Consider the following 27,939-nt stretch of genomic DNA (forward strand, 5'->3'; position numbering starts at 1 on the left):
AGGCCATAGGAGAAGGTGGTGCTCATGCGGGAAGGGCAGCGGGCAGCGCGTGCGGTCAGGGAGCCATTGCATGTGGTCCAAGTGGAAAGACGCGGGGGAAGGCGTGACCGCCGTGCACCCACCGTGCTGGCCTTGGCCGCGGGGCTGGGAAGGTGGCCGCGGGAAATAGGGTGAAAATTGCCCAATGAGGTAACCGCTGGCCATCCCCAGTTTAAAATACAAGGACAACCCGGGAGAGCTCTCACAGGGGGGCCTCTGGGCAGAGTCTGAGGAAACTCAACTCCCGACAAGCCCGAGGGTGTAATTAAAGCTCATTACTCTGAGGTTTTGCCACTCACAGCTCAAAGCATTTAATCCAACACAGAAACTAACATGAGATCACTTCTTTTGTGTTGTGGGTGGCAAAGCCTCACGCTGCAAAAAAGAGAGAAACCTCTCAACATAAAAGACAGTGATCCCATGCAAACAAGATGAGGGCGTGTGGGGACAAAGCCCAGTGGCCGGCAGCTGGTCCTTCCTGGACACGCGGGCTCCTGCCACACTGTGGGCCACCACTAAGTCCTACAGAGAGATCCCTTTCCCCTGTCTTCTGAGAATCTAAGGTGAGGACACACGGATGGGAACGTTCACGATGATGACAGAGGAGAGCCCCGACATCCCACCCCTGATGGCACATGGAGAGGGTCCCACCCCTGATGGCCGTGGGGGGGGGGGGGTTCCCAATGTCCCAGCCCTGATGGCATGTGGTGGAGTCCCACCCCTGACGGCATGTGTGGGGGGGGTTCCCAATGTCCCACCCCTGACAGCACGTGGGGGGGTTCCCAATGTCCCCTATGTCATGGATCTAATTTCTATCTAGTTCTAATTACTGTCACCAAATGCTGGATCCAGTCCCACGTGCACACACCAGCAGCAATTACCCCCCACTGTGGAGTAGTTGTGGTGTCGAACAGCATGCTTTCTGCCTGGTGGGAGCGCTTCCAGGAAGCACCATCCCACAAAAGCATCTTTTGTGTCTGGCCTCTTTAGTGACCATATTGCTTTGACATTAACCCTGGTCCCTGTGTCTATCAGTGGTTATCTGTTCAATTACTGATGGCCATTTGGGTTGTTCCCAGTTCTTGGCTATATCAGCAGCGATAGGTTGAGCGATGCTTTCACGTCTCTTGCCTAAACACCCACACATGGACTGCTGGGGCACCGGGGATATTAATTAATTTAAAGAATGCCAGGTTTCCAGAGAGGATGTACTTTTACACTCCTGAGAGCAGAGTATGACAGTTCTGGTAGAGCCACACTCTTTCACCCTTTAGAATTGGCAGACGTTACCTTTAGCCCTTCTGTTGGATGTGTAGTGGGTTTACATTATTTACGTATCACACGGTATTGTTTTGTGAAATGTTGTGTTTGTTGAAGTATTCTGCCTCTCTTCGTGGGTGCTCGGGGTCCTGTACGTGCCTCCCATTTGGTCCCTTCAGATACATGGATTGTGAACGTCTCCTCTCAGAATGCAGTCTGCCACTCAGCCTCTGAACGGTGTCTCTTGATGAGCAAAGGTTTTTAATTTTTATCAAGTCCACTTTATGAAGTTTTAAATGGTGAATGCTTCTCACATCCTGAGAAGTTTTTGTCTGCCCTGAAGTTGTGAAGACGTCCCCTAGTGTTTGCTCCAGATGCTTTCTACTTTAGCTGTTTCTGTATTTATATCTAAGATCCACCTGGAATTAGTTTTTCTGTATGGTCTGTGATTTTCTTTCTTTTTTTTCTAATGTGAATATCTAGTTCCACTTGTTGAAAATACTTTCCTTTTCCACTGAATGCCTTCGGAGACTTTGTTGAAAATCAATCTGTGATACAATTTTGAGTGTATTTCTGGATTGCTTCCCTGGTCTCTCTCAATGCTGTTGCTGTTTCCTGACTGCCGTGTAAGACTTCAGAGTAAGTCTTGAAATCTAGCGCGGTGAGTCCTCAAATTTTGCTCTTTTTAAGGCTGTTTTGGCCATTCTGGGTCCTTTAATTTTCCACGAGGATTTCAGAACCAAGATATCAATTTCCACAAAGAAGCCAGCAGGCTCCTGTCCTGGGACCGCGAGTTTGGGAAGAATGAGCACCAACGTTACTGAGTCTTCCGACCACGAAGGTGGCGCCCCTGCGTCCGCCCTACAGGGTTTCCTGGATTTCCTGCAGACTTTGCAGACATACACACACCTTGTGAAATTTACCCACAAGCATTTTATGTTTGGGGCCACCACACAGATGCCTTAACTGTGTTTTCAATCGTTCATGGCAAATGTGTGGATTGTGTGCTCCGGCTGAATTCTATAAATTGTGACCATTTTAGTTTCATCAAATTAAATTTTTTTCTAATTTCCTGTGTGATTTTTTTTTCCCTTGGTTGCCTAATTTCCAAGTATTTTGGACTTTTAGGATGTGTTAATGATTTCTAATTTAATTCTATGTTGTTATAAAACATACCTTGTATGACTGCAATCATTTGAAATTGATTCAGAGTTGTTTTCTGGTCCAAAGTATTGTCCATCTTGCATCTTAAAGGGACAACGTCTTCTGTGGTCGAGTGTTATGTCCCGAGTCAGGTCAAGGTTACCAGTGTGACTCCAGTACCCTGGCAGACTTCCCTGTTTCTCTTAGTCACTGGAACGTGGCACAAAACCTCCAACTGTAGCTGCGGACTGTTTCTGTTGGGGTTTTTCACGTGGAGACTGATTAGACACACACACATCTGGTGCTTTGTCCTGTGACATGACCTCTTCCCCTTGGGTGTAAATCACACTGGCACAGAGTCAGCTTCATGACAATAAACCCAAAACAATGATGCCCCACCAAAGCTATTATATAAAAATTCAGATTTAACACAGGACAACCAAAATCGAGCTCTTCTGCTGAAAGCCGGAAAACGGAAGTTTCAACATGCAACAATACGCCTGACCTCCCGAGTCAACATGGATACTGCAACTTGGGCCCCATACGTGACCGTCACACAGACTGGCATCACGCCCCCCGTGTAGGTGGATGGCAGACCTCCCCAGATGAGGGCGCTCAGCTGAGAAGCTGCAGCCTTCCCACACCCTGTAGCGAAGCACAGTGAACACTGCTGCCAAGACAGGAATGCGCCCCGGGGTCAAGCTCTTCGCATTCAGAGGGCCCAGTTCCTCCAACCCTGTTCCCAAAAGTGAGCAGTGTCACAACTGTGAGGCACCAAGGGGACACACACTTGTAATTGTGAGAAACGTGCCCATGCACGCACAGTTCAAACCGAAGAAACAAGAAGACACCCCTTCCCTCACTTCGCCTTCCTCCATGTTCCACCCCTCCTGCCCGGGCAGGACACGCCCGAGGACACGCCGGCCACTGGGGACATGGGGCCGAGCAGATGCCATCACAGCAGCCCCCTCGGTGGGGGCAGAGAGGGCACAATGAGCCCCCCTGTAGCCAAGTTAGACGGGCACCAGGCTCACTGGGAGGCTGCCATCAGCTCACGGCAATTGAGACCAACACTTCAACGGGACACGTACGCAAGATTCTACCTCACTGTGAAAAAGGGGACAGACGTGGCCTTCATCCTGGGGAAACCGCAACCACAGACCCTGGGATGGCTTTCCCCCATGAAGGACACAGACTCTGTGTACCCACACCGGCCACGCTCACCTGGGGTAGAGACCCACCCCAGGTGACCTGTGTCTACCCCACTGATCCTGGCTTAGACTTTGGCCATCCCTGCACCCTCCACCCTGGCCCCCGGCCTCTCCCCCGACCCCAGCCCTTCACGCTTGACCCTGGCCCCTCCCCCTCAACCCCAGACCCTGACCCCTCACGCTCGACCCTGGCCCCTGGTCCTTCATGCTCAACCCTGGACCTCGACCTGGACCCTAACCCCTCACCTTTGACCCTGGACCTCAGCCCCTCATGCTCAACCCTGGCCCCTCGTGGCCCCCAGACCAGGTCTGGAAGCCTGGGACGTACATACTCGAGGACAGAGTGTGTGGCCGCGTTGGGGTGGTAGCGGTAGAGGAGGAGGCTCTGGTCCACGCGGATGACCCCGCCGCCCTTTCTGAGGTGGCTGTAGAAGAACAACAGGTCCTCCGGCTCACCCTGCGGGGGAAACGGAAGCATCGATGTTGCTGGTGTCTCGCTCACCGCAGAAGACACACCTGTGCCAGAGGCTTCCGTGTGAGCACTAGTTCAGGTGACTGGAGGTGGGGAGTAACGCCCAGCCTCATCTGCAAGGCTCCAGTGTCACTGGCATGCCCAGCACTCGAGTGTGGGGACGTCATCTCAGGATGAGGACGTGATGGCCAGGAAGAGCTAGGGTCACAGGGGTGGACGAAAGGCCCCAGAGTCACCCTCGCTTATGCTCCCCCCCCCCCCAACAAACGGGGTCTCTGTGCTGCACGGACCTGAGAGCTTTCCTGTCTTGAGAGAACTCAGCCTCCCACCATCCCCCAGCCGGTCGGGCTGGCCCAGCTCAGCACTGAGCACGGAAGCTGGAAGCCAGACACTGGCTCAGCCCCCTTTTCATTCCCTAAAGTCTAGAGTGACAGCGGGCGGAGAGGTCTGGGTCCTGCCCACCCTCCTGGCTGTAAGCAGTGTGTCACTGAAGGTGCGCCCCGGGGCCTGGTCTCTGACTGTACAGGTCTACAGCCTGAACCCCAGGCCGGCTCACAAGCCCAAGGCAGTGTGGGCGCCACAGCCAAGCCTGCGACTTGACTGCGGCCTCTCCAGGGCCTCCTGGCCGCTGCCCAGTTTGCCTCTCTCCCCAAGAGGAGGGTCGCACGGCTGCCCTCGGGGGCATGGAATCCCGAGGGAGACCCCATCTCCCACTGCTCCACGCGGCAAGCATGTCCCCAGACTGGCTCTTCGCCAGGTCTCGTCAGCGTTGGCGACACCCAGTACGCCTGGCTCCCCAGGAGCACTGCCGCTTCCGGCTCTGGGCCGGACGCTTCTGGGAAGGGCTGAGCCCCACCAGGAAGCGCTGCGCTGGGCGCAACTCCCGGCTCGGCTCTTGGTTCCCAGGCTCTTTCCAGGCTGCGTCACCGCTACCATCTCAGCCTCTGTACAGTCTTCAGCCACAGGAGTCTGCGCTCCTGGTGAGCAGGTGCCCAGGAGGGTGGACAGTGGCTCAGACTCTCTGCCTTGTGGGGGAGCAGTGGCGCTCCAGGGCCACATCCAAATAAATTCTCACGACTTTCCTTCTGGCCAGAAAGAAGGAAACCCTGAAGGTGAGTTCTTCCAGATCCCAAGAAGAAAGCCCACCTTTTCCTTCCTGTTCCTAAACCTGTAAAGTGCGTGGTTACAGTTTGCTCTATAAAGGTTTGGAAAGACAGGAAATTAGAAAAAGGGACCTACGAGAATCACCTGTGACTCTGTCACCACAAAGCTGCTCTGAGCTTCCGTGTGTGGCCCACGTGTTTATTCTCCTGTGGACACACTTTCAGCAGAGCCGCAAACAGTTTTGAAGCTTGGTTTTTACCTTAATGTTTTATTATAAATCTTTTCACATTACCGTGGTCTTTGTAAAAACTGGTCCTTCAAGTCACGTGTGCTGACGCACCTGTCCACCCGCACGTTGGAAACGAGGGCGTTCACAGCTTTTCCCCACCGTTAGACTGCTGTGGATCGCCACAGGCTCTGTGCCCAAGTCACCCTGCCGTGAGCACGTGGCACCTTTCGGCCCGCTCGGGGTCCGCCCATAATACAAGAAGTGTGCACCATCTACGCAGAGCCAGTGGGAGAGAGTGCAGAAAGTCAGACACTTCCCCAGATGAATAAAATTCAACCCGCTGGTGTAACCACAACAAAGACGACCCTGAGCCAGGAGTGAGATCAGCACCGAACCGTCCCTGCACCTGAGAAGGCAAGGGGGACCCGGGCAGCGGTGTGGGGGGGTGTCAGGGGGTGGGGGGTAGGGGGGAAGGGTGTGCCTCCCAAGCCTGGCCGCTCCTGGCAGCAGACTGGTGATGCTGTGTGCCTGAGGATTTGCTAGAATACACCCAACTGCACATTTAAACAGATGAACTGTATGGTACGTGAATTATTCCTCAATAAACCTCTAAAATAAGAGGGGATTGATTGAACTCAAAATAGAAATAGGAGGAAAAGATAAAATCATATGAGAAATGAAGCCTAGACACGTAGGAGTGGGAGAGAAAGTTCCTGAGAGTAAAGCCAGGGACCATCCCACTGATGTGAAACCAGAGTCTGCAAAACAGAAGAAGAAAACAACAGAGCAGAGGGCGCACTGAAAAGTACGTGCCAAGGAAACTCTGGGAAACACAGCAGACCTGTATCCACCTACCGGAAAGGCGCAGCAGTTAAGTCCCTGTGAAGCTATTAGTTTTTAACAAGGAAATAACCCTCAGAGCCTCCAGGCACGATCACGCGCTCACCAGGTAGAGAGACTTCGGTGAGCGTCAGACTCTGGAAAGCAACAAACCAAGGCAAGAGCAGAACAGAATTTTCACTCTCAAGGAAAGGAAATGAGCCAAGGGTGTTCTGTACGGCCATGTCCCTCAAGTAGCAGGACCAAGGACCACGTTCTGAGTGGGACGTGTATGGCTGTGGACCCAGGGTCGGGTGGGCGACGCATCCACGTGTGTATGTCTTCCAACATTACTGGAAATCACACAATAAAACGGGAGAAGGGAAGAGAGGGTCTCACTGCAGGTTGTACAGGAAGCAGATGAGCGTCAGAATACCTTTCGAAAATGGAAAATAGCAAACCAGAGAAGGTTTAAGAAGCATACACAGGACTAAGGGCATCTGAAAAGAGAGAAATACAGAAATAACCACTAGAACAAAATGCAAGCCTTCAACACCAGAGAAATTTAAACAGCCCAGAGTGGGTGATGGCCGCTGGCTCCGGATGGCTGAGTGGCCGCCTTCCTGCAGCAATGACACGGTGCAGGCCGTGTGTGCAGTGTGCAGGCCGTGGTTGGGGCGGGAGGGGGGGGGGGTGGGACACAGACTCCCCAGGGATGGGAGCCACAGCCTTATGGCCCTGATGTCCTCAGGCTGTGGAAGTGAGGAAATCCCATAATGCAGAAGTCAAATAGAAGAAAACATCCACAAGCAAATACCCGGGAAAGAATGCCAACAATGTGGGCGCCTGGGGGGCTCATTAGGTCGAATGTGCAACTCTAGGTTTCCGGAAGCTCAGGTCCCGATCTCATGAGTCATGAGCTGGAACCCCACATCAGGCTCTGCTCTGACAGTGTGGGGCATGCTTGGGATTCTCTCCACCCCCCTCTCTGCCCCTCCCCTGCTCACCCTCATGTGTTCTCTCTCAAAATAAATAAACATTTAAAAAAAAAAAAAAGAATGCCACCAGTTTGACAACCACAAAACAACCCACTTGAAAGTGGGCAAAAGATTTGGACATTTCATAAAATAACAAACGGCCAATGAACACATAAAAATTGTTTAACATCCTTAGTGGTCTCAGAAACGCAAATAAAAATGAAAAGCCACCAAGACCAACCAGAATGGCTGACGACACTGAGAGCTCTGAGCTGCTGGCCGGGCGTTGTGGGGGGGGGGGGGTGCTGCATGGGAAGGCAAGACGTGGGGGGGCTGCACACAGTGTGGGGAGGGCAGGGCATGGGGGGGGGGCTGCACGCGGCGGGGGGAGGGCAGGGTGGCCTCCCCCCTCACAAGCCAACTCCAGCCGGCTCTTTCCACCAGACAAAAAAGCACATCAGGAAAGTGCTGGCGGCCAGCCTTTCTGGGCAGCCAGTTCTCCCCGGGCAGTGACGGGCCTTCTCCCGACCTTCCCACCCAGGCCAGCCTGCCCTCAGAAGGCATGTTCAGAACCAACAAAGGCCTTTTTGTTACTTTCCTTTTTGTGTAAGGGCCTGAACTGGTTGCCTCCTGGAGGCATTTAGATTCCCCAGCTTGGTAGCAGAGGCTGCTTACCACGGCTGGATGCCACCCTGTGCCAGCACGGTACCTACCTCCAAATCTCCCCTCCCCGTCCCAGCCTGCCTCTGCAAGTGCATTTCCCAGTTAAAACCTGTCCACCTTGTAGGTCCAGCTCACAACCACTATTTCCATCCCCCTGGAGCCCCGGCTTATTTGCTGACCCTTGGGCCACCCCAGTCCACACCTCTGGTCACCTGCTACATCATTTAGCACCTGGACTGTTTTCTGCTGCTTCGGCCACTTGCCCCTCTCTCCACAAAGTAGGAGCCACAGGCTCTTGGCCCTGGGTACACTGTGGTTCTTCACTAAGGCCCATGGAAAATTACCTGAGGGCCAGTCCCCAAACCTGATCTCTGGTCCCTGATCCCTGATTGCTGGTGCCTGGTCTGTGATCTCTAATTTCTGGTCTGTGGTCTCTGGGCCCCGATCTCTGGTCCCTAAACTCTGGTCCCTGATCCCTGGTCTGTGATCTCTAATTTCTGGTCCGTGGTCTCTGGCCCCTGATCTCTGGTGCCTGATCCCTGGTGCCTGGCCTGTGATCTCTAATTTCTGGTCCGTGGTCTCTGATTCCTGGTGCCTGGTCTGCGATCTCTAATTTCTGGTCTGTGGTCTCTGATCCCTGATTTGTAGTCTTTGGCCCCTGATCTCTGGTCCCTGATCCCTGTTCTCTGATTTCTAGTCTCTAGTCCCCAATCTCAGGTGCCTCATCTCTGATCCTTGGTCCCTGAACTTTGATCAATGTTCCTGATCTCTGGTCCCTAGTCCTTGAACTCGGATCCCTGATCTCTGATCCCTGGTCTCTGATCCCTGGTGCTTGAAATCTGACTTCTGGTCCCTGAAATAAATCTGGTCTCTGGTCTCTGCTCCCTGATAATCTGATTCTTGGTCCCTGATTGCTGTCCCTAATATCTGATCCCTGGTCTTTGATAGCTGGTGCCTGATCTCTGGTCCCTGATATGTGATCCTTGATCCCTTGTCTCTGGTCTCTGATCTCTGGTCCCTCAGCCCTGGTACAAAGGGACTGATGGCCTTTCTTTGCCCCCAGGTACTTCTACTCCAGGAAGAATTGCCTTGAGCTAAAAGGCTTGAGGTACTTTGAATCCTGAGACCACTCATGGCTGTGAATTAGGGATTTGTCAGATCTTTCAGTCAGTGTTCCTCAGGGATCACTTCCCGATGACCATTTCTGGGCCATTTTCTGCAGAAGAATATGAAAGCGGGTGCTTGGATTCAGCTCCAAAGAGAACAGGGGCCTTTTGTAGCACCTGCTTAGGTGGGGAGATTTGCTGGAGTTTCCCTTTACCCACCCTGTTGTCTCACAGGCAGGGAGAACTTGTTGGCTGAGAGCCACCCCCCCCCCCCAAAAAAAAAAGCTCTGCCTGCCTTGGCCCCTGCTGCCGCTGGTGAAGTTGAAGTCCCCAAGACTGGGGCCCCTGGGCAGGGTGGTATCACACGTACATGGTTCTATCTGTATGAATTTGGGGGGAGAAACAGGAACACAGGGATGATACCAAATGCCCTAAAATCATGAATTAACACACCTCCATGACAAAGTGACCTGGTCTCCCATCCCAGCAAGGTGGAGAGACGGGAAGGTCAGACAGTGCACGGCAGGGTAATTCACATGTCCACTAGCTGTGGCCCAGTCCATGGAGTGACCAGGAGGGTGACTCCACAGCCTGTGCTTTCCTACGAACAGCTGTTAAGCCAGGATGAGGTAGCCTGGGCCTGCACACAGAAATCCCAGGTGGTGCCAGGGCCTCAGATACTCTCTGGAACACTCAGCCCAGCCGGCAGGAGAAGTGCTGGGAAGGCCTTCATGGAAGGCATTTTCCTAATCCCTGGATCCCCAGAGAGGGCACAGCACCCATGAAGTACGTAGGGCTGGGATTCAGGGAATTCGCACCCCGGAGTGTTACCCCAGAGGAGGGGGCCCACAAGGGGCCCAAACTTACCTGCCCGCCTTCGTCAAATGGGCCCACGTAGGAGAACCATGCTCGAGAGCAGAACCAGGTGGGCATGATCACAGTTGGGCCATTGGAGGTAAAGACCTAGAAGCAACGACACTGACATAATTATTGGAGAACACCTTATCACAAACAACTTCCAACTTATCTTCCACAAAGTGTAAGTCAGAAAGTGACAAATGAATTTGCCTTTCTTTGAGGTACAGCAGTTCAAGGGACTTTACAGCCACATCAACAGTATCTGGTGCCCAAGGCTAACAGATGGGGGAAGAGGGGCCAACAGAATGAGTGGCCCCACTGGGGTCCTGTTCCTAGGTTAACGCTCACTGATTGTGTTCAATAAGGAGGTCCCCCTGCTTTTGACTGGTGGTGAAGCTTCATGTGAAAACAAAACATAAATATGTTGCTTTTAATTATGACAAGAAAAACTGAAACAGGATAAAAAGATAGTGTACACGAAACGGACAGACTCCTAGAAAGACATGAATCATCGAAATTGACTGAAAAAGAAATAGAAACTATGACTAGATCTATGACAGGTAAGAGATTGAAAAAGTAGTTTTAAAAAACCCCCAAACACAACTTCCCACAAAGAAAAGCCCAGGTCCAGAGGGCTTCACCAGTAATTCTATCAAATATTTAACAAATTGATATCAATGCTTCACAAAGTCTTCCAAACAACAGAAAAGTGTGGGAGACACTTCCTGAGTCATTCTGGAAGAGACCAGCATTATCCTGACACCAAAGCCAGTAAAAAATATCACAAAACTACACACCAAGATCCCTTATGAATACAGTTGCAAAAATGTTCAACAAAACACTAGTGAATGGAGTCCCAACATCATAGAAAAAGGACCCTACACCACGACCAAGTGGACTTTATCCCAGGATTGCAAGGTTGGTTCAATATATGTAGCCACGCTGAAGAAAAAGTCTCCAGATGCTGAGACTGGGCAGATGTGCAGGGCTGCCTCTGCAGCGAAAACAGGGGCAGGAGCAAACTGCACATGGTCTTTATTTCATGTTCACCAGGTAGAAACATCGAAGAATGTTAGAGCCTGGGAGAAAAACACAAGGAGCCTCCAGACGTAGAGCAAACTGGTGTTTACAGAAAAGCAAGCTAGGCAGGGGCAGGTGTGCGGTTTTAAGGACTGTTAGGCAGGGACGGCGGGTCGGTCTCCTAACTGGCTCCTGGGGCCCTGTTCTCATAGCGCCGTCACGTCGCACAGCCTTGAGCCCAGAGCACCGCTGACATTTCAGCAATTACCCCATTCACTTTCCCAGGACTTACAAAACGCTCTCTAGAAATAACCTATGACAGGAAAACCTCACCAGAATTACACGGAAGTCTGGAGTAAGGCGGGGAGGCTTTTATAGAGGAGGCGGGAGGTTGGGCGGGGCTGTTGTAAACAGAATGTCCATTGGACTATACTGGGAGCTGGAAGTATGGTGGCTTCTCATTGGCTGGGCTGTGGCTGTCTCTCATTGGCTGGGCTGTTGCCGGAGCAGCAGGAAACCTTCCTGCAAGGTGCCTCTCCTCCTGTTGGGTCTGCGATTGCTAACTAGTGCTGGGCCCACAGCTCCCCCTGCCCGTCTCTATCCCACCCTAAATGAGGTTTCCTTGATTCAGTTTCACACTTAAAAGCACAATACAATAAAGAACATTTGGAATGAGTCCATAAAATACATAAATGTATGGAAGGGAATGTACCTAAATAATAACAGCAGTCGCCAATGACTGCTGAGGTTACATAGGATTTGCTTTATTCTTTTCTGTATTTCCTGAATTTCTTTTTTTATATTTATTTACTCTGAGAGAGAGAGAGAGAGAGCGAGCGCATGTGAGCAGGGGAGAGGGGCAGAGGGAGAGAGAGAATCCCAAGCAGGCTCCACACTCAGTGCGGAGCCCAACTTGGGGATGATCTCAAGACTGTGAGATCATGACCTGAGCCGAAATCGAGTTGGTCACTTAACTGAACCACCCAGGCGTCCCTATATTTTTCTGGAAAAAAAAAAAAATTTAGAGTTTATTTTTATTTATTTTGTGAGAGAGAGCAAGAGTGGGATAAGGATAGAAAGAGAGGAGACAGAGAATCCCAAGCAGACTCAACACTGTCAGCACAGAGCCTGAAGCAGGGCTCAAACTCATGAGCTGTGAGATCATGACCTGAGCCAAAGGCAGACACTTAACTGACTGAGCCACCCAGGCACCCTTGAATTTCTTAAACATCAACAAAAAAGCAAGATTATAGTCAGAGAAAAAGCTGGCTCCACCTTGAAAAAAACATTTCTAGGAAAAAAATTCTGAGAAAAAAAGATACACATAACTATATAATTATACTTTTATATTCAATGCAATTTCTTTCGTTTATAAAGAAAACACTCAAAAATTTTCTGAGTGGAATCATTAATTTTCTGTTCTGAAAATGCTTTCTGTGTACAAGATTAATATATGTTCATTGACACAAAATATAGAACGTCATGCAGAAAAACTAAAACCATCCCTAATTGTACCACCCAGAGAAATAAAGTATTTTACAGTGTGTTCCCTTCCAGACCTTTTACCTTAGGAGAAAAATTGCAAAATGCGTACCAAGTGTGTGCACACAAACCCTAACCCTATCACCTGCTGTCCTCATACTTCTGTCTTAGGTTTTCTTCTGGAACACCATCTCTGTGCCGGGAAGTCACAGCTGCAGAACGTTGTCCCCGGATCTCTTCTGCCATCATCTTTCCTGACCTCCAGTTGCTCCTTCTTCAAGGACTTCTTTTACTTTGAGAGTCTGGAACTCTAACTTTCTAGAATGTTCCTGCCTCCTGCTTCCTGGGGTCCACCTGTTCCCACAGGACTCAGAAGGTCCTTTGTATGCAGTGATGGCACCCATAGCTTTTTGTCCCCACCAAACAGGGTCACCGCACCTGAGACACCCTGGCTGGTGGGAGCCCGGGGTCTGTCTGAGCAGCAGTGGCCCAGAGGGTGGAGAAGGAGCCCTGTTTCCCTAGTGAAAACAATCAGTGGTGACAAAAAGGTGTTACGTGTCAACGAGTCCTGCTGGTGGAGAGCTGGGCCCCGGGGCTCCACACCTGGGCATTTCTTTTCTGAGTTAATTCCTATTAACCCGTAAAATCTGAACTCATGCCAGTGACAGGTCATGGGCAGGGCATGAGCATGTGACTTCTGTGAGAACATGCCAGACACTCGGTTCCAAGCTGGGCCCAGAATCTCAGTTTCTCCCATACTGGGAGGCTCTGAGCACATCACAGAACCCTGAAAGCTGACTGATTAAACGCTGCAGCTCAGAGCAAAGGCAACGAGCCCCTCAGCCCTCTGGGCCTGGGAAGCACTTCTTCTGAGTTCTGAGAGCACAACTCACCCTTGAACAACACAGGAGTGAATGGTGTGGGTCCACTTACAACATGGATTTTTTTTTTTATAAATACAGCGCAGTGCCATTATTGAGTTTCCCTAGTGGTCTTCTTAGTAATGTTTTCTCTTCTCTGGCTTACTTTATTGGAGGAATACGGTATAAAATACATGTGTTAATTGTTCACGTCACTGGTGAGGCTTCTTGTTCTGTAGGCTATTAGCAGTTGTTTTTTGGGGTCAAAAGTCATACATGGATTTTGGCCTGTGCGGAGCTTCGGCACCCTGAAACCCCACTCTGTCCAAGCGTCAACTGTATTTCGATGTGTCAACTGTCCGGCGGCACCCTGCCCCTCAGGACAGGCCCGCCTCCTCACACACGGCTGCAGAGCAAAGTCCCTCTCTCGCTTGGCTGTCTGAGCCGGCTTACATGATGGTCAGTGAGGACGGCGTCACCTGTGTTTGCTGGGGGCCCCCACAGTTCTGGAACCCTCCACCATGTTTGCTGTGGGTCCCCACAGTTCCGGAGCCCTCCACTCAGCCCAACACTCGTCCACTCCACACGGGGGGCTGTTTGCAATTCTCAGAAGCTACCATCAAGTAGGTCGCTGGGCTTCCTGTGAGTGGCAACGTTAGTGGTGCCACTTTAAAGGCAGAGTGCTGGCCCAGTGAAGCACATCGAGATACTTAGCATTTTACACAAACGAGCCGGTCGGGGTGGTTACACACATACGCATGTGTGGTAAGACTCAGAACTGTATGCCAGAAAGGGAAAAACCAATCCATTGTATGGTGTGTTAGTCTTTGGACAAGTAAATGTTTTCAACTTTAAATGGTTTTTCCAGGCTTCGTGGAGTCTAGGAGAGGGCGTCTGTTTACAAAACAAAACCAGAGGCACACATATTCCTACAAAGATACACATAGATGTGCTCCCACAGGCCGCCAGCTTCACTGCCCAATGTGAGGACTGAACAGGGGAGACAGGCCAACTGGCAGAGACTGGCTACATGGTTTTCTGTCCTGTCCCTGAGATGCCAGCCCCCAGCTGACATGTCCCCTGCTCCCTCGGGAGCCTCATGTCTCTCCGTGGAAACGATGCTGGCTGCAGGTGACGGGAGAAACCTGCTGATGGAATTTTCTTCTTGGCAACTTGGGGAAGGAACAAGGCCAGAGCAGGGACGAGGACGGAAGCCGGGCACTGTTCCTGGTGTTGCTGACATTTCTGTGACCAGCGAGAGATCAGAGGTCCGGAAGGGGGCAGGCTGGCAGGACAGAGCCTCGGGGTTTGATGGCCTTTTGGAAATTTGCCAGTCTTCAGTTCTAGACACGCTTCAGGCTGTGAACGAATTCCGTGTTTGAATTTGATGCTGTGTGGAGTGTGTCCAGAAGGGCTCCCAGAGGGCAGTGAGCTGGGACTGTGGGGGCCGAGGAAGGCCAGTGACCACTCCCTCAACACAGGGAGGAGGCGTCCTATGCTTTGTGAGCGTACCCTGCCTCTGAAGTTCCCCAAGACTCTTCATAGGAAGAAATGGTCTTGGAAGAAAACCGGCCTTTCCTTGAAGGATGGCTGGTCTGGGCCGCTCCCGGCACCACATCGTGTGCCTGAGTGGCCAGGGCAGACCTCCCAGCCCTGACCCCTGATTCAGCCAGGCCAGGCTGTCGGCACATCAGGGGCTGGGCCCCAGGCTCAGCTGCTATTCTGCCAGCCCAGTGAAGGGCAGAAGGGCCTCCAGGCTTCTCTGGGAGCCATGCCGCCAGTGGCCCCGACGCCTGGTCTGGGCCAAAGAGGCTCTCGCTGTTGCCCAGCCACAGGTGGACGCCAGGAAGCAGAATTCTTTGCGCTGATGTTCTAGGGGTGGGAGGGCCTGGGGAGAAGACATGTGGAGCCAGACCCCTCACCTCAGCCACCAGGACTCCAGCCACCAGGACGCGCACAGCAGAAGGGCCTCCCGGGCGACAAGGGCACCGGTCCCAGCCTCACGCCCAGGATCTCCTCTGACCCAATCACCTCCCAAAGGCCCCCCAACTCTGTCATGTCAGAGGCCAGGGTTTCGACACAGGAATCTGTGTGTAAGGTTCTCGGGTTCGGTTTTGTTGTGCGTGGATGTGCGGACGTCCCAATGCCATCTTTTGCACCAGGCCGTGTGGCCCTTCTCTCTGATCAGGGATCTGTGGGTCCCTCCTTGTGCTGGCACCACACAGCCTTGGAGTCGGGTAGCGCTAGCCGGCAACTCTGCTCTTGTCCACATATATTTTGACTATTCTCAATCTTTGCGTTTCCAACAAGTTTTGGAACAAGCTGGCCAATTTCTTCTACAAAAACTGCTGTGGTGGTGACTCGGTTGTGTGAGTGTCCAGGTCAGTCGGGGGAGGACTGACCTCCTTACAACAGCCGCGTGCTCCTTGGACCTCCGGTCTGGCCTGCCCCCTCTTCCTGGCACGGCCTGGTGACTCCCCTGCTTCCCTCTCATATGGACACTCGTGGTGCACTTAGGGCCCACTTGCACCATCCAAGATGGTCTCCCATCTCAAAATCCTTAGTCACGTCTACAAAGACCCCCTTGCCATGTAAGGTAACACTTTCAGGGGGACATTTGGAAATGTCTGGAGGCGTTCTTAGTGGTCATACCTGGGGTGGGAGCTCCTGGCATCTAGTTAACTGGATGCCAGGGGCATGGACATTTAACTGTAATGAAACACAATACAGCCTCGTGAATGCCAGAATTAAAGACTAACAATACCGAGCGAGATGTTACACTCCGAGGAGAGGACAGTGAACATAACCCACCTTGCAAGCGGCCGAGCAGGTACTCAGACTTTCCACACAACCAGCCACTCCACTCCTGGGGGTCCCAGAAAAAGAAAAACATATGTCCACACAAAACCTGTCCATGAGTTCGTGGGTTCGAGCCCCACATGGGACTCTGCACTGACAGTGCAGCGCCTACTTGGGATTCTCTCTCTCTCTCACTTTCTCTCTCCCCCTCCCCCAGTCAGGCTTTGTCTCTCTCAAAAATAAATAACTAAAAAAAGAAAAAAAAAAAAAAAACCCAAACAAAAAAACCTGTCCGTGAATGTTCAAAGCAGCTTTACACACAACAGAAAAAACAGGAAGCACCCTAAACGCTCTGCAACGAGTGATAGGACACCGTGGAACAGCCACACAAAAGGACCGTCCCTGGCAGTTGGAGAACAGGCCGCAGGCACAGCAGCAACGTGGACAGACACCAGCAGCTTTCGCCGAGCAAAGGCAGGCAGCCTCTAGAGGGCAAGTCTCCACGCCCACAAAACCCTAAGACAGCCGTTCTAACCTCTGGTGACAGAGATCGGATCAGGGGGGCTGCGGCCGGCCGAGGAGCTGGGCCTGTGGCTGAGGCACAAACCTGAACCACCAAGGTATCTGCTGAGACCAAGGAAGCTGCACCCGAGGCAGCTTGTGTGGCCTTTGGGACCCTGTGCCCTGCTTTCTGCACATCAGGCTTTTGGTGCTTTTGGAGGGGCTTCGAGGGTCCTGGAATCCAGGGGCTCCCCGTTGCCAGACATCACAGAAGGGCTCCTGAATGCCAGCATTTTCTACCAGTCCCAACAAATGTGTCCCATAACTTCCCCGACTGTCAAAAAAACCGGTTTCATACTGCTAGTTGTGAACTTTGACAAAGCAAAACCCCAGCTTCCTGTGTTCAGCTCCTACTTGCCACAAATCCAGAGGCATTTTCTGGCAGGTTGGCTCCAGCTGAAGGGATGTTTCAACTTGGTAGTGGGGCTGAGCACACGGGTTACGGGTGCGCGAATGAAGCTGGGCCTAGCGGATGTGCCGTGAGAGTAAAATACACTTAGTATGAAGAGTGTAAAGTATCTCATTGGTATTTTTCTATCGATCACACATTGAAATGATAGTATTTTGTGTACATTAAATAAAATATATTACAATTAAATCCATCTACTTCTTTGTACCTTCTTAATATGACGACTAAAAAATTTCAAACTCTATTTTGGCTTGCATTTATGGCTCACGTTATGTTTCTATCGGCTAGAACTTAGTATCTGTCTGCAAAGCTATCCAGTGCATTCTTTAGTGATGCAGGCCTATGAAATAAGGAGCAAGAAACGCATGCCAAAGACTGAGTGGGGATGGTGGTCACTCTGGAGGGAGAGATGGGGCCCTCAGCAGAATGGGCTGAGCATCAGGCCAGGGACAGGTGTGCCCGCTGTTCATGGGCTCCCAGGGTAGGGGAGGGGCACTGAGGTGCACCAGCAGGGACGGTGGTGGGGCGGGTGCCAAGGCAGGGGGCAGGGGCAAGGAAGGGGCCTGCAAGCAGTTCTGGAAGCCCGGCCGGCGTGGCAGGCCTCCCCTGAAGGGGTGCAAGGGTCGTGCGCAAGGGGCCCGGGGTGGGCGGCTGCCCAGAGCTCTGACGCCCTCAAGGTGCTGTTGCAAAAGGCAGCCAGCCTGGCGGGGCCACAGGCAGGACTCCAGCTATTTGGAAATTAAAACAACATACTTCTAAACTTCCCGGGGGTCCAAGAGAAGATATCACAATAAAATTACAAAATATTTTGAACCAAATGAAAATGAAAAAGCAACATATCAAAACCGTGGGGTGTGGCCAGAACAGAGAAAATTTTGTAGTGTGAAATGCTTATACAAGAGAAGAGTAAGGTCTCAGATTGACGATTGAAGCTCCCACCTCAAGAAGACAGAAAAAGAGTAAAGTGAACTCAAACTAAATACAAGAAAGGACATAACAGACATAAGGGCAGAAATCAATGAAATAGAGAAGGGGCCATCAAGAACATCAACAGAAACATGGGGCGTCTGGGTGGCTCAGTCGGTTGGGCATCCAACTTCGGCTCAGGTCATGATCTCGCGGTCCGTGAGTTCGAGCCCTGCGTCAGGCTCTGTGCTGACAGCTCGGAGCCTGGAGCCTGCTTCGGATTCTGGGTCTCCCTCTCTCTCTGACCCTCCCCCGTTCATGTTCTGTCTCTGTCTCAAAAATAAACACACATTAAAAAAAAAAGTTAAAGAACATCCACAGAAACAAAGCTTATACTTGAAGAAAGTCTACAAGAGCAACACATCTCTAACTTCCATAACAAAAACAAAAGACGAAGGACACAAATCAATAGGAGGAAAAGAAAGCAAATCACATGACCTGCAGGCATTAATAAAGGAGTAAGGGAATTATTAACACATTTATGCCAATAAATTAAATGACTTAGATAAAATGAGCAAATCCCTCAGAAGATGATTAAGAAGAAACAGAAATCTAAACAGCCCTGTATCTATTAAAAACTGGAATTCATAATTCAAAACTATTGGTACCTTCCACCAAACAGTAAAGTAAGAAGAATACCAATCTCACAAAAACGCCTTCATAAAACAAAGGACGGGAACATATTTCAACCCATCTTAAAAGGTCAGCATTAACTTGATACATTGACACCAAAACCAGACAAATATACCACAAACCACAGAGCAAAGTCCCTTATGGACAGAGATGCACAAACCCTTAACAGATTATTACCAACCAGATACACACACATACACACCACATGTCTTGAGCAAGCGGTATTTATCCTACATGTTTAAGTTTGGTTTAATATTTGAAAATCAATCAGTGCAATTTACCCCATCATCACCAAAAAGGAAAAAAAATCATACAATCGTTTCAATAGATACTAAAAAAGTATTGGACAGAATCCAACACCCAGTCAAGGTACTGCTCAGAGTACTCATCCTGATCATGGCCAACATCTCACCTGTGGGTGGAACCCTGAGGGCTTGTCTCTGGGTCGGGATTATGGCCAGAAAGCCCGTTCCCATCGCGACTCAGCACTGTACCAGTTCTACCCAGGAAAACAGAAACACAGAGAAAAGAGTATCCACAAAGGCTGGGACACAACACAAGAAGTTTAGCAAAAGGTCCCAGGATCTAAGACCAACAGACCAACCCTTATCTCACACCACACACAAAATCTACCTCAAAGTATATGACAGACCTAACTAAACACAGGTGCTAGAATCCTAAACCTGTAGAAGAAACACACAAGAACACACTTGTGACCGGAGGATAGTCAAGTTTTATAAAACAGGGCACAATTTTGCAAAATAAAAAGGAGATATTAATAGACTGGATTTCATCAAAACTGAAAACGTCACCTCTTTGAAAGATGTGATACAAAAACAAAGGGGCCACCAGGGACCAAGAGGAAACGCTCGCACGCGTCCATCAGGCACACAGATCTCACAAGGGACGTGTTTCCAGGGTCCAAAAGAAATCTCACAACTCCGTGAGACGGCAGAACCACAGTAAGAAAGAGGCTTGCTCAGCTGCTTCAAGGAGGTGCGAGGGTAGCGGCTGAGACTGCCCCTTGCAGGAAATGAAGAGGAACTCCAGGACATGGGCGCTGGTGCGGACACAGTGGGCTCACCATCGCCCAGGGGCAGGGCCGCTGGGGCACAGTGGTCCTTTCTGAGGGAACCTTCTGGAGTGTGCTAAGACATCTGCAGCCTGCACCGAGGGTGCCTATGTGCGGACCACGTGATGGATCTACTGAAAAACGACACCTTGGACTCACGGCTCCTCGTGGGTTCCCTGGGCCACCGTCCCCTGGATGACCATGTAGGCCCCAGGCACCACAGCAGCTTCTCCCTCCTACCCCGTCCCTCTACCCACATGGCCATGGCCTTCCTGCCTGCACCCACCAGGCAGCCTCGAATACTCCTGGAGCCGTGCTCTCACACCGGACATCCTCTACCTCTCCACATGACCCCAACCAGCCCTGTGAGCTGTCATGAGCACCGGAATTCTGGCCCCTGTGCTGGCTAGGTCCTGGCCTGCACACACGCCCTTCCCTTGGGATGCTTCCAGAACCCACTTCCCAAGCACAGTCCGGGTCTGAGACACTTACCACCAGCCACTGACAACAAACACTCCCACTTGGGTGTGTGATCTGCCTGCCAGCTTCTGGGCTCAGGCTGGGAGGACAGACCTGTCTCTACACCAGGAGAGCTCAGAGGCTGTCCCTGTGCTGTGTGGCCATGCTGGGCCTGCCATGACAAGGCTCACAGGGACGGCGGGGAGCCCTTCGCACGGAGGGCAGGGCAGCCCCACGCGGGGACGTGGCTGCTGCAGGAAAGCCGTGCAGGGCGCTCAGCTCTGCCAGCTGTGACGCTAACACTCTTTTGTGCCTGTGGACTCAATGCCCCTGACCAGGCCCCTTGTGTTTATTCACCTTCCAGAACCACAGAAGGGGTGAAGGCCAGTGGCCCCCAGAGGCAGTTTGTGGGTGCATGGAGGGGTGGGGTTCAGTGACCCCACTTCACTGACTTCCAGAAATGTCTGCAGCCAAACCAAACCCCCATGCTCCACCTGGAGGAAGTGAGTTCCAGAAAACAGTGGTTCAGACTTCAGAACATCTCTGCCAACCTGGCTATTTGAGCGGGGGTCGCTTTGGCTGCAGGATGCACGTGACCCCTGGGGTGTAAGCCATGTGTGAGGGACAGCACAGACAGTGCGGGGCCCACGGAGAGACTGTGTGCACCTCACTGCCTCCCAGGCTGCGGGCGCAGGGCCCCCACTCCGCAACAGCTGCTTCTCATCAGAGCCCAAACTCCTCGTGTGGGCAAAGACCCCTTCTGGGTCGTGCCCTCTGGCGCAGCCTGAGGAGGTGACAGCTGCGGAAGGCACGTGTGCCACACGCACACACCGGTGAGCCCGTCCATGTGCGCAGTGAGCCAAGGTGCCCACGCCGGGCCGGCGCCAGGCGGTGGTCTGCCCTTCACAGGGCAGGGTGTGTGTGGCGGTGCGTGCGTGTCTGAGAGAGAGGGACAGAGACGTTTGAGTGCGAATGCTCTGGGGGGATAAGACCCAGCTAGTCCGCACGTACACAGTGGATCTGGAACCGTGTGGGCCAGGTGCGTGTCTGCACATGTGTGCACAGCCTTCCTGGGGACCCGTATAAGAGAGAAGGGAGTCCTAGTAAAACTGCCTCCAAATGCTACCAATTCCATGCATTTCAAGAGTTTTCAGGCCACCGCAGGGTGACCCAGGACCGGTTCCTCCCAGCTGCACACAGGGGTCTTTTCCACAGTCTAGGGGCGGCTCCCAGACCTGCTGGCTCCCCCAGTCCTGTCGGCTCTGCAGCCCCACACTCTGAGGGCCAAAGGCGTTGGCAGTCGCTTGTGCAGCTGGGCGACAAGAGTATCCTGGAAATTTCGTTTTTCTTTTTGTAATGTTTATTTTTGAGAGGGACAGGGAGCGGGGGGGGGTGCAGGGAGGGAGAGGGAGACACAGAGTCCCAGGTCACCAGGTCACCTCTGACATGGGCAGTGGGTCCTGCTCCTCATTCTCAGCCCCCCCACCCCAGAGCATCCTGCGGCTTGCCTTCAGCCCTGGTGTGCACACCCACCCACAGCCAGCAGGGCGCACCTGTCCCGCATTGCCCTAACCAAGCATCCTGAGAATGTTCAGCAGGTATGTGCACAAGCCACAGGAACAGCCTATTGGCTGGGCAGGGGCAGAGGGACTGACCCAGAGGCACACGCAATGCCCCTGTGGTAGGAAAGCAATGGTCCGGAAGCGCTCTGGTCATTGCCACCCAAGGGAACCTGAGAGTGCAGGCAGAGGCATCCATGTCCCCATCCCACCAGGCTTGTGCTAAGAACAGGCCTTGTACTATCCTTCTCTGGGGTCTCTCACTGGGGTCCGGGGTCCGGGGTCCGCCCCCCCCCCCCACCGGTCACATGTGCCCGAGAACAAGGGGGAAGCCAGCAGGCTGGGCTCAGGAGTCCTGCCCTGCACTCTCCCTGGTGGCTCTGATTTACGCCTTATTTTCTCCTGGTGTTTTGCAGAATGGTTTTCTCTGTGCTTTGACCTCCATTTTCATCTTTCCAACCTCCCCTTGGGGGAGGGAAGAAAGGGTGTTTTCTCTGAATGCGCCCTAAAGCCCAGGGAGACAAACTTCCCGTGTCTCACACATCACGACCTCCAGCGACACAGAGAGATTTCCTTAACACCTAACAGATATGGATCATTTCAGGTTGTATGAATTGTCGAGGGCAGGACACCTGTAATTTTTCAGGGCTGCTTCTTTCCAGGCATTTCTTAAAGTGTCACACCTTCTCCGTCTCACTGACCCCTCCCACCCCCAATCCTATTGGAACAAGACAGTGGTCTCCCAAGTGTTTGGTGGTATTTCTCATCCTGCAAGGGACAAAGACAGAGATGCCTCCCATCCCACCCATCACTCCCAGGCCCTCCTCACCTATGACCTTTGTTTAGGGGCGGGGGTGCAGGCAGACTGAGGGGCTCCCGGGTCTGGGGCTACACTCCCCATCATCACCCCTCCCCGGAACTGGCATCCTGTCCCAAAACAACTCAGCCTGAGTTACATCTTCACCACATCCAGGGAGGTTTTGGGTGCCCTGTGGCTGGGCTGTGCCCTCCAGGGAAGGCGGCTCTGACTTGGAGCCTGAGCACAGGTTTGGGGACTGTGGAGGCCTCCTCCTAACGGTCCCTCCCAGTGAAGTGAATGCAACCCTCTACCAAGCACTTTTTCTGATGAACATCCCAGGATTGGAGATTTTTAAACAATCAGTCAAAGGCAGAATTAAAAACAAAGGCCAGATTAGAAGGCTTTCCCTAACACGACAGAGTCCAGACAACACAGCCTTGACTAAGTCACGATTGTTTTCATTTAATATATTTATCCTAAATCATTAAACGTTTTTCTCTTAAAGAGGTATCTGATTCGGGGCACCTGGGTGGCTCAGTCGGTTAAGTGTCCAACTTCAGCTCAGGTCATGATCTCCCCGTTCGTGAGTTCGAGTGTCGCATCAGGCTCTGTGCTGACAGCTCGGAGCCTGGAGCCTGCTTCGGATTCTGTGTCTCGCTCTCTCTCCTCCCCTCTCCTGCCCACGCTCTCTCTCTCAAAAATAAACATTAAAGAAAAATTATAAAAAAAAAAGTATCTGATTCAAGTAGTATAAAACATAATGACCCCCCGCCAAAGGTGGGGTTTTGCTCAACAGGGCTTGGAAGCAGTGGTGAATGGTCTGAAATCTACACCCGGCAGATGCCCCACCACCACAGCACAGCAGACTGTGCTCAGGAGGGGAGCCCTCGCCAGGCCCGGGGGAGAGTGGGGAGCAGGCGATGGTGAGGCCAGGTGTCCACCTGTGAGGGCAGGGACGAGGTGAGGCCTCCAGCCCAGGGCCCAGAGACATGTGGGGCCTGCCAACAAGCTTCATGTTCTCTGTGAGTTGTGAGCAGCTGGGCTGAACCAAAGAGGAGCCCTGACTAGGCACAAGGCCAGGAGGGATCTCACCCGCTTCTGCTGGTCTGACATGTCTACACCACTCCCAAACTGACCAGGCTAATCCCACACCAGCCCTTCAGTGAGGTTGGGAAGCCTTGGGCAGAAAGGTGGTGTAAGTATATATCTTATTAGAAAGTATTACATATAATCATATTTTCCCAAAGAAAATATTTATTGTGGTGACTTTCTTCCCTATACAGAAAAACTGTGATTCCAACAGGTTAAATAAAGAACTTCTTTAAAATCTTAACAAAGCTGTGCCCACAGTATGCCAGCCTCTACATTCCCAAGCGTCTATGTGTGCAGGTTGGAGTCAGAGCCCTGAGGGGAGTGGGATCAGGCCTCTGGGGCAGTAACAACACTGCCCAAAGTGACCTACAGAGTCAACACCCTCCTATGGAAATCCCTACAGGGTTTCTGTAGGAAAGAAAACCCCCATTGTAAAAGTCATGGAATTTAAAGGGACTCAAAATAGAACAATCTTTATTATTACTTATTATTATTTAAATGTTCTCCCTGAGAGACAGGGAGAGACAGAGTGCAGCTAGGGAGGGGCAGTGAAAGGAGGAGACACGGAATCCGAAGCAGGCTCCAGGCTCTGAGGTGTCAGCACAGAACCCACTGCAGGGCTTGAACCCATGAACCGTGAGGTCATGACCTGAGCCAAAGTCAGATGCTTAACCGACTAGGCCACCCAGGCGCCCAGCCAGAACAGTCTTGAAAAGCAAAGACAGAGTTGGTGGACTCACACTTCCCATGAAAAAGCAAATTTCAGAACTTAGCACAAAGCTACGATGTGGTGTTGACACGCAGACAGAACAGAGTCCAGAAACAAACCCTGGAAAATGGTCCGATTTTCAGTGAGGCTGCCAAGACCGTTCACTGTTGAGAAAGCTGGGTGTCCACATGAAATGATGAAGTTGGACCTTTCCCCAATACCATCTACAAAAATGAACACAAAATGGATGAAAGATCCAAATGGAAGAGCCGAAACTGTAACACTCTTAGAAGGAAACATTTTGTGACCTTGGATTAAGCAAGGGTTTCCTGATGGGACACCAAAAGCATGTGTAACCTAAGAAAATACGTAAGTTGGACTTCATCAAAATTAAAAGCTTTTCTGCTTCAAAGGATCCTATGAAGAGAGTGAACAGATGCCTCACAGAATGAAAGGAAGTACCTGCAAATCACACACCTGATAAGGGTCTAGTGTCCAGAATATATAAAGAGCTCCTAGAATTCAACGAAAGACAAGTAACCCAATTTTAAAAATGATCAAAAGACTTGAAAACATATTTCCCAAAAAAGACACATGATAGCCAATGAGGACTTGAGAGATGTTCCCATCACCAGTCGTAGACGCCATGAGATACCACTTCACGCTCATTAGATGGGATACGAACCAGAAAGTAGCAAGTGTTGACAGGAAGCAGAAAACTGGAACCCTTACACCCTGCTGGTGGGAATGTAAAATGGGGCAGCAGCTGTGGAAAAGTTTGGAAGTTCCTCAAAACGTTACACATGGAATTGTCATGAGAGCCCATGATTCCACTCCTGGGTCTGCCCAACAGAATCGAAACTGGGACTCAGACAACGTGGCACAATGTTCACAGCAGCCAAAGGGTGGAAATAACAGTGTCTATCAGAATACAAATGGATAAACAGAACGTGGTATAGACACTACTTTCACACAATGGAATATTACTCAACTATAAAAAGGAAGAAAATTCAGACACTTTATAACATGGATAGACCTGAAAACATCGTTATGTGAATAACTCAAAAACAAAAGGACAAATATTGTATGACCCCCACTCACAGGAAATCTCTGGAAGAGGCAAATTCTTAGAGACAGAAAGCAGATGGAAGTTTCCGGGGGCTGGGAGAGTCCACGTTGGGCGGGGACAGTTTCTGGAAGGGCCTGAACTATGGCCTGTCTGAAGTGCCAAGCTGTGTGACATATGTTTGACCACAATTTAAAATGATTTCCTTAAAGAGAGGGGAGGAGAGGTGACCATGGAAACAGTCAGAGTCAAACGGCAGCCCCAGATCTGGAAACGGAAGGAAATAGCCCTGCCCACACCTTGACACTGGACCTCTGACCCCCAGAGCTGTACGCCATGAATAAATCTGTGTTGTTTAAAAAAACCAGCAACACTCAGCATGACCATCAGTGCGGTCGGAGCCAGGAAACATCCCTGTGCTGGGCTCACGTGAACTCTGGACACTGGGCTGCTAGGGAGGGGGGTAGGGAAAACGCTAACAAAATGAGTCCTTGCCTTGTGTACTGCATCATTTCTTCAGTGTGATCTCTGCGAGGCCCATGGGGGGCTGTGGGCTGCAGACCGAGGGGGCACACTGGGAGGCCCAGGGGTCCAGGGGCAGGACTGACTCAAGGAAACCATCTTGTTCTCCTCAGGAGCCTGGGAGGGGGCCCTCGTGTGCACGGAGGGTGTCCAGGGCTCGGGGCCACACTAGGCAAACCTGACAGGAACTCCTCTCCACAACCCTTCATTCTGCCTGAAAGGTGACGGAACAGAAAGAACAAAGAAGGCACAAGTCTGGTGGCCATTTCAGTCCCATCAGAACAAGCCAATTGTTTTCAAAACTCAAAGGACAAATTGGCTCATCGAGCTCTTTGCTTTTGCATCCAACTGCCATTGGTTACTTGTCAAAGTAACATCTCCCACAACCCACCTCTGAGAGGCTGCATTTTGTCTTAGCTTTCAGTCAACGTTCAGAAACACTTGAGAACACAGGACGCCAGCCTTCTACCCGGTTCGAGCGGTCTGACCATGCAAGAGCAGACTAACATCTACTGAGCACCTCCCATTTCTTTCAAGGGCCCCTGCCTGCCATAATTCTCCAGGTTGGACCACACCTGACTCAACGAAACAGTTTATGGTTCATGCTTTACCTCCACTAAGCTGCAAACAGGAAAGAGCCATTTGAAAACACACAGATGACACCCAAGGAAGTTTCCTTCTTCACGAGAAGGCCCAAGATAAGAACAAACAGCACGAACCTGCAGGACGGGGAGAGGGGTGACTTCGACTGGCATGTTTCTCTTTCCTCCGGAGGGAAGGCTTTTACCTTGGTAGATTCATCTCCTTCTGGGCACCTCCATATTCGAGCCTGGAGGACACTGGCTCCCTGCAGGCTAGCTCCTCGAATCATTTAAAGGACTCACAACAGGGGCGCCTGGGTGGCGCAGTTGGTTAAGCGTCCGACTTCAGCCAGGTCACGATCTCACGGTCCGTGAGTTCAAGCCCCGCGTCAGGCTCTGGGCTAATGGCTCGGAGCCTGGAGCCTGTTTCCGATTCTGTGTCTCCCTCTCTCTCTGCCCCTCCCCCGCTCATGATCTGTCTCTCTCTGTCCCAAAAATAAATAAATGTTGAAAAAAAAAAGTTTAAACAAATAAAGGACTCACAACAGACCCCGCTATGGCTTTTCTTTTCCACTTTTTACGATTCTGTATTTACTACAGTGCACATTGCCTTAGCTAGTTACCATAGCGTCAGGGGCCAGAGAACAGGATGGCAGGTGACCACATTTATCTGCTGACGCACAACGCCTGCTTGGCCATGTCATTAAAATTACATAAGTTAAGGCACATGGAGAGGAGAACCAGGTTTGCTGAGTAAACTTGTTGTTTTTAAAGGGCAGGTGAGGGGTGGGAGAAAGTCATGAAATTTTAAAATTTCGAGGGAAAGCGTTTTCTTAGGAAATATTTCCAGCCATGCCACACAACTTGAATGCACATCACAGGTTACTGTAGCAGACGTTCAGAGCTCCCTGAGGCCAGCACCTAGGGGTGAGGGTGGCAGGAGGCAATGACCACTGCCCTGTCCTCTCTCTCTGGTTCTCAAGGTGCGGGCTCTGGGAACATGTGGATACACACGCCCTCGGCCCCACCCGACTGCAGCCTGCGGGGCGGGAGCCACCGCTCCAGGGCAGCTGGGTACCATGCAGAGAGAGCAAGAAGACAGAATGAACCAGCCACTGAGCTGCTGGGCCTGTTTCTTGTGAAAGAGAGAGGATGCATCCCAAGAAGGGCACGCAGCTGAAACGTTCTCAAGGATTATTGCTGTTTGCAGACAAGTGTCAGGGGTGGTTGCCAAGGTGGTGAAAACAAGCCAGCATGCCCGGCCCTGCCCACGCTGTCAGGCCTCAAGCCCCCTTGTGAGAAGTGGTGCTAACGCTACCACCTGCCCCAGGGCTGAGTCCCTGAGAGGTTCCTTAGCGTCTCAGGCCACTTGCCGGCACAGAGAAGGCTGACCAACGCCGCCGACGTTACAGCCAGGTGCTGGCAAATTAACCACACTGCTGCCGAACCCGAGGTAGGCAAGCCTTCCC

The 27,939-nt window shown here is 51.6% G+C and overlaps 1 protein-coding gene across 9 annotated transcripts in view; it reads right to left on the bottom strand.

The window, feature by feature from the left end:
• The window catches only part of B3GNTL1 (UDP-GlcNAc:betaGal beta-1,3-N-acetylglucosaminyltransferase like 1), a 98,398-nt gene that overhangs the window by 11,482 nt on the left and 58,977 nt on the right, over nt 1-27,939 (bottom strand). For 8 of the 9 annotated variants that reach the window (XM_047094087.1, XM_047094086.1, XM_047094085.1 and 5 more), the window contains 2 exons: nt 9,891-9,986; nt 3,986-4,110 (listed from right to left, as the gene is read on the bottom strand). In XM_047094087.1, coding sequence (XP_046950043.1) covers nt 3,986-4,110; nt 9,891-9,986 — 221 coding nt within the window. Of the gene's footprint in view, nt 1-3,985; nt 4,111-9,890; nt 9,987-16,054; nt 16,179-27,939 lie in introns of those variants that run through there. The other variant, XM_047094090.1, reaches the window with a different exon arrangement.

This window comes from Lynx rufus, unplaced genomic scaffold, assembly GCF_022079265.1.
Source record: "Lynx rufus isolate CCGP_SWC_20201006 ecotype Redwood Valley unplaced genomic scaffold, mLynRuf1.p SCAF_37, whole genome shotgun sequence".
NCBI lineage: Eukaryota > Metazoa > Chordata > Mammalia > Carnivora > Felidae > Lynx > Lynx rufus.